This window comes from Megalobrama amblycephala, linkage group LG9 (assembly GCF_018812025.1).
Source record: "Megalobrama amblycephala isolate DHTTF-2021 linkage group LG9, ASM1881202v1, whole genome shotgun sequence".
Taxonomy (NCBI): Eukaryota; Metazoa; Chordata; class Actinopteri; order Cypriniformes; family Xenocyprididae; genus Megalobrama; species Megalobrama amblycephala.
The window spans coordinates 31453951-31461236 of NC_063052.1; the positions used below are offsets into that span (position 1 = coordinate 31453951).

General features: G+C 39.5%; 1 protein-coding gene across 3 annotated transcripts in view; it reads right to left on the reverse strand.

Moving 5' to 3' along the window:
* cica (capicua transcriptional repressor a) overlaps positions 1-6455 on the reverse strand; it is a 31231-nt gene extending 24776 nt beyond the window's left edge. For all 3 annotated transcript variants that reach the window (XM_048202816.1, XM_048202815.1, XM_048202814.1), the window contains exons 1-2: positions 6237-6455; positions 1-1414 (exon numbers count right to left, since the gene is read on the reverse strand). The exon at positions 1-1414 is cut by the window's left edge and continues 2326 nt beyond it. In XM_048202816.1, coding sequence (XP_048058773.1) covers positions 1-1242 — 1242 coding nt within the window. In that variant the 5' untranslated portion in view covers positions 1243-1414; positions 6237-6455. The remainder of the gene's footprint in view (positions 1415-6236) is intronic.
* Between the last annotated feature and the right edge of the window lie 831 nt (positions 6456-7286).

A 7286-nucleotide genomic window follows, 5' to 3' on the forward strand; every position in this document is an offset into this window, starting at 1 on the left:
CTTTCTCTCATCAGACAGATCCTCCCGTAGCTGGACACGGTATGGGAAAGATACAGCTGGATGTTGATCTACTTGAGTGATTACACCTTCTCTGTACCACTGTTGCGCTCCCTCGCTGCCCTCATCACCTCCTCTAAAGGGGACGCAGACTTGTGTGCCTATAGCCACCGGGGCACCACCAGGAGGTGACGCATCTAGAATGAGGTCAACAGAATCAGTAGTCACTCGAAAAGGGTACTTGCATATGGTCTTTTCTCCATTTAGCTGCACCTCCACACTCCCATGCGACTCACTAACTCTCCGTACGACGCCAGCGCGAAACACTCCTGACATTTCCCGACCCCGATCGTGAGGCCAGCCTTCCCCTAATCTGGGACCCTGTCGGGCCAGAACTCTCTGATTCTTAAGACCTTTGGCGAGAACTCCAGCTAACCCAGATGACAGGCTCTCTTGTGAGGGTGTTGAAGTGCTATGTGCTTGTGGCTTTTGGGAGTTGGAGTGAGAATCACGTCCTGAAGTTGTCACTTCTAGGTCAGCCGAGTGTTCGCTAGCCGTATCGGTTGAGGAGCAACGCTGTGGGCTGGATACGCTTGTCCCATCCTTCTCTCCGCACTCACCTGCAGTTCTACCTGTGGGCCCCATTACATTGTTGTGTCCATACTCAGCGATGCTGTCTACAGCCTGCTGGGTTTGACTGTGTGGGTCTGTGTGTGCAGCAGAGGCAGCTGGGACCTGGTTAGCACCAGTAATATTGTAAGAGCTGCTGCTGCTGCTCTGTGGGGGTGTGCTGGGAGTGCTGGCATTGCCATGGTTTCCGGCATAGTGCTCAGAGGTGTACTTCTTCTTGGGTACACGGGCCTTAAAAGTGGCCGTCTTACGACTAGACGAAGGGTTGGGGCTATTGCTGGCGCTGGTCGTGCTACTGTTACTGTCACTCTGTGTTCCGCCAGACTTGGAGCTCCCGGGGGGTTCATCCGTCTTACCGAAATCCACCACTATACTGAGGACCCCATCACTGTGGATCCCCTCCTTTTCTGGAGACCCATTTCTTCTCAGAGGCCCTTCCTGTGATGAGTCAGAATTTGAGGAGATATGTCTCTTGGGAGAGGTAGGTGAAATTTGGGGTATTTCCTCTGTTTCTCTCTTCTCTTCCTGTGGGCTACTATCCACCATCCTCCTCTTAACTCCCTTGGCACGAGTGGAGGGAGGCGACCGCCTGTCTTGCTTTTTAATGGGCTTCATCTTTTTCTTGCTCTAAGATAGTCTCTAATCCTCCTGATTTCCTGCAAGTCCCAGCCTATCGATATCTTCCACTCTGTTTCCTTCTTGCATCCCGCCCCTTCTCTGTCTTTTTCTTCTGTTCTTGTACAAGCCTCTTCCTGTTTGCACTATCCTTTCCTTCTTTAATTAAACCCTGTAATGAAACACAGCACATGAGATGGATCAGTTCATTATACAGAATTGCAATCCCCATATAGAGAATAGGGAGTACAGAATACAGCATAATTAAAAAGCAAGATAGCACAGGAGATAATGTTTTAAGTTTAGTGCCTAATCTAACATCATACGTGTAATATGCCATAGCCTTACAAAGTGGATATAAAACAACTTAATGCTAAAAACTTTGACAAAAACAGAATACAAAGAAAAATGCTTGCCCAGACAAGTCACACACACACACTTTGGTTTTTTGGCTGGATCGGAGGAGGCGGGGGAATTCCTTGTTCAGTGGTATTTCTGTGACTCTAAGGCTCTCTCTCTCGCTCGCTCTTTCAAATGACCTTTTTACATTCGTTACAAAGGCAATCCACCCCTACAGTCCTCACTTCCTGTCACAGCACTACAACATCTCAATGTACAATACCACCCTTACACATTACTACTTACACATTTTTTCGTCCTACCAAACCACCCTTTTCTTCACTATCCAAACTTACAGTGTGAATTGTGTTTTAAACCCAATCAAGATATTTTATCAACATTAATGTTTGCATAAATATATTTAGACACTTGAATAGAGCTACAACCCAGTTTAAATACACCCTACATATCACAAATAATCCAGTGTAGTCAAATGAGAATAAACTTAAGCTTTGAATATCTCAAAAACTGAATGTAGGGTTTATGACTATAAAATATGACTGACTGGTTTTAATTAAATTAAGGACGTGTATCTAATTTATATTATGGTTAAAGGTCAGGACATGAATGACCTCTTTTGATGAACCAATGCATGCTCGAATTGATGAAGATGTAACATCATTGTAGGTCCGCAGTGCAAAACTGTCCCATTCTTGTGAGCAGAAACCACAGTAACCACAATGCCATTTGCACTGTAAGACAAGTTTGCAGGCAACATGCAAATATGGAATGCAGTATATTAACTTCAGTACGAAAATTATATCATAAAATACTTTACTAAGACCTGCTAAGACTTTTATTGCCTGGGCATGTAGGCGAGTATAGTTTTCGGTCACTAAACCATTCCAATGCATATAAGATAACACAAATTGTAAATAATGAAAGATTCTATTTAAAGGTGCAGTCAGTTTCTGTCTCAATAGTACCACTGAATTGGGTTTTATACTGACATCACTCCATATTTAGCCTATTTGTTTATTTGTTTGTTTATTGATTTTTACTCAATTCATTAGAGGTCTTTTCGGGTTATGAGATCTGTACCTGCCTGTACCTGAAAATTACTTTTTAAAAAAGAAAAATAGACCTGAGACAGACCCAAGAAAATGAGCCCCGAGACCCAAGCCATGTTGCCAGACAATGTAGTCAATATTTTTTCAAAATGTGGGAGAATATGCTTTCCGTGAATTTTCACAAATGGTTTTATCTGAGCAAAAACATCAAAATATACAGTTATGGTTTCATTTGTTAGTTTGATTTAGTTGATTAGTTTGGCATTAGCTGCATTTAGATGGTGTTCTGTAATCAATATCTGGCAATAATACATCGCTTTTCTGCTTGGATGAGCAATTCCAAGTAGATAAGCCGTTCACAAGCTTTTTGTTGCACCTCACCACACGCCGCTACTGCATGCACATTGAGGAGACTGGTCATTGACACACAGAAGTGCAAACTGACCGAAAACAAAGAAGAAGGATAAGAATGTTGTCAGAATTATTTAATATGTATATGTTTTAAATAATAAAACATTGTTAATCAAAAAAAAAAATAAAAAAAATAATGGAAATTTGGAAATGGAAAGAGTCTTCTTGGGTCCATTCTGTAAAAGCACATTTATTTTAAACTAACCGTGACCCAAGGCTACTAATATCAGACCCGACCCATGTCTGTAGCACTCGTCAAAGTTTTGGACTCGAACCAGCCTAAAAGTCCTAAAAGTTTTGAATCCTAAAAGTTAGTCATCTCATTTTCGTACAAGACTGGTCCTAATTTCAGTCAGTTACATAAAAAGGTGCACTGGTCTAGACTGATCACCCCTTGTTAACTGCAAGTTGGTCAAACTAGTTCTTAAGACACAGTCTTAACATAGTGGCTAAGGAGCTGTTTACACAACACCATTTTAAGCTAAAAACTGAAAACTTTTTATGCGTTTTGGCAATTAATTTACTCGACAACGGCATTTTGGCAGCCTGAAAACACAAGCAAGTTTGAAAGTGCATGTTTTTGAAAATGATGTAGTTATAGTCCCCATGTAAACAACAAAAATGCGAATTTGTGAAAACTGTGACGTACGCATGCGTATTATTTGTTCAGTCTATAGCTGCGTAGTGTTTCTTTACAAAGTGACATTGAATAATGTAAGCGGCAGAATAATGCATTCGTTTTCGGGGATCCATGTGAACGGGGATTGTTTTGACAAGAATGTTGTCTGTACACGAAAAAAGCTAATGATAAACTTTTCCATTTTTAGTACATCGTTGTCGTGTAAACAAACCTTAAGTTTATGCAACTGGCCCCAGGTCTTGGGTTGGACCTCGGGTTTTCGGATCAAAGTGGACACTTGAAGTCCTCTACAACTCTTTCCTATTCTGTTTGGACCGGCGTATCGCATGTTTATCCATACCATCACTATCGCATTTTACAAACATATTTTATTTGGCATTTTTAAATGTTTTATGATATTATAACTGCCAAATCTGCATGACAGTGTGTCACGCAATGTTAGCATGGCGTCACCTGTTGCCAGATTGGGCAGATTTGTGCACAATTGGCCAATTTCTCCAAATTGTCAAAAGGTTTGGGTGGGGGGACAAAATTTGGGATGGTTTGGGGTCAGATTTGCAGTTTTCAAACATTTAAATTTTATAGGCTAATTGGTTAACAAACAAAACCCAAGTGTGCAAGTACTCCATCCAATCAGTCATCATGACAATACTAAACACACATGCCCACTGCAAAGTCGGCCTAGTGTTGACGTTGCCGATGAGCCCACACTTTTATCCAATCAAGTGCGATAGCAGGAAGACGTGATGATTCACGAGTGAAAGGTATTTAACCCGATAAGGGATCAGATTTTGAACTTGTAGCTGTATATTTAAGTGACTGCTATGCCAAGTGACAAAAATATAAGTTGTAGCTACAATGAAGTGTTTGAGAGTGCCCAAAATCTTGGACTACAACCTGTGGTGTTAACATAACTGTAAAATATAACTAAGTCTGAGAGCACAGTTAAATGACTTAATTGAAATTGGATATGGGACTACTCTAGTCTATTGTCATGTGCACACTGGCCTGACCAGGAAATCTGCAACTTTTAAATCGTTCAGACTGCACACTGGTATACTCATGTGTACTTGAGTTTCTTAAAGTACACATACTCAATGTGAACTTCAAGAAAGATGTACTGTAGTTCGGTTTGAATTTAAAGCGCAACACAAAAGGTATGCACATTATTATAATAGTCGTTCATTTTTTGAACACGAATGACAAATTTTGGGCTTTTATGGTATGCAAGAGTTAAAGTCTGTTAACATTATCATATTTGCTCATTTACTGTAATTGCCATATTTTGATCCATTTTCCTTTGATCCATTCTCCATTGTATTGTTCTCCTGGCAGGGAAATTCGTTCATTTTTATAATTTTATTTAGTCACCATTTTTTAGTTAAGGATGTAAATGGTCCTTATAAACCTTGGATGTCATGACAATAGAATTCCATCACGTTCTTTTTGCAAGGAATGTTTTGGGGAGCTGGAAATCGTCGACCCATTCTGGCAACACCAGTGGTGACCTGCTTCATGTAGGGAATCTCATGTATAACTTTAATGATTTTGTAACTCAAACCATAGTATATTAGTCACTTTGAGGGAAATATCTTCAAAATACATAAATTTAAATATTTTCTTCTGTGTAAAACATTTTTAAAAAAGTACATTTGCAATGCACTAAACAATCATTTAACTTTTTTGGCTTGCTCACTGCACTCACTGACCCTTCAAATAACTACAATAACTCAATATTATATTGACTAGCCCAATGCACAATAATAAATGTTCCCATGCAACAGCAAGAGTCCAAATAAACACAAACGCCATGAAACAAAGTAAAGGCCCTGTTTCCCATCAACAGTGGTGCTGCTGTCGTCGACTTGCGAAAGTTTTGCTGAGTAGTACACCGCCGTATCTGTGTCAAGCGCTTTTATTGGTCGTAGTGCCCTACTCTACGCTTACAACCACCTACGACACAGTCGAGTGGCGTAGGCCTCCTCCATAACACAAGGCCGCAGAGCAGTTTCCCGTCTCCCTCAGGCTTCTGAATCGAGGGCGGCCATAATATTAAATATGAGGAAAAAAAACAAATAATCTTTCTCATATGTGTGCCTATAGGCTATAAATATGAAAACATCCGGGTTAAATTTCCTTAATGCAACTGAAAATGTTAATAAAATATAGTCAAGTTTAAATAACAAAACAATCGCCTTATATTTATGTAAAGAACTATGGAAATACAAAGTGACAGTCCCTGAAAGGTAAACGAATACACAAAAGCAGTTTGTTGAAGCTGTAACTGTAGTGTCACACAAATATTTTCAGGAAAAAAAGTTTTTAGGCTGACTGTGCACCTCCACCCCTCCCTTTTAATGTGTGTGTGTGTGTGTGTATGTTAAAATGCTTACTCCGCCATTTTATACAATCCACTAAGGAAAAATAAACTGACAGCGAAACATTGTAGATAGCCCCGCGACGTAAAGGCAAAACACAGCATTAAATATATAGGCAGATCTCTGCAGTACTGCAGATGAAAGGTTTCAACTCACCCCGTGAATGTTTACAGTGCCGTTGAAATGGTGTCGATGCGAAAACCAAGCCTTTAAAACCATGGAATCCCCGAGAAGGGGTTTGCAAAGAATGTTTTTCTTCCGCAAATGAGAAAAAAGTCCAGCCGTTGAGGTTCTAGGGTACTCTACAGTCGCAAAATGGTGAATGAAGCACTAAGCCTTGACAACCAGCGCCATCAGCCAATCAGCGTTCACAAAAGGGTACAGTAGCCTGTCAGTATTAGGGTAGCGGTAAAGAAGGCGGAGTCATCTGTCAAAGTCCCGTTGATCGACAGGTCGTTCTGACCAATCGCGTTATGGGAAAACAAGAAACAGCTGGTCGATCCTGAAATTGTATCAGCCAATGGAAATTAAAGGGAGGGGCAGCCGAAGCGAGTAGGTGGGCGAAATCGAGAATATTAATAACAATTTGCAATTTCAAAATACTTTTGACTAAAGCATAATTGCAAAATAAAAATAAAAATAAATAAAATCACTTTCACGGATATGATGGTGGAATGACCTGCCTATCTCAACACCAGCTGCTGATCCACCCACATGAAAAAAATACTATAGTAATTTATAGCAAATACTGTAGTGTTTTCAAACCGTACTATAGTAAAGTACTTTAATTCATGTGTTGTGGCAATTGCTGTAGTTATATAAACAAGTTACTTTACCCAATACTATACTGTACAGTTTTCTACAACTATAGAGTAGGCCTATATTATACTACAATACACTACAGTTTACTGTATTACAAACTAAAGTATACTACAGTATGTATTACAGTTTATTAGTTCACTATAGTTAATACTACAGTATGCTGTAGCATTCATTAAAGTGATGTAAATACTATAATATATACAGTATACTACAATTTACTATAGTATGGTTCAAAAACACTATAGTATTTACTATAAATTACTATAGTATTTTTTTCATATGGGGAGTCTTTAACCATTTTCAAGAAACGGCATATTTTTCGTCAACACTTTATTACTAACCCATTCTATTGTAGTCTATTTCTATTCCATCTATTCATTATAT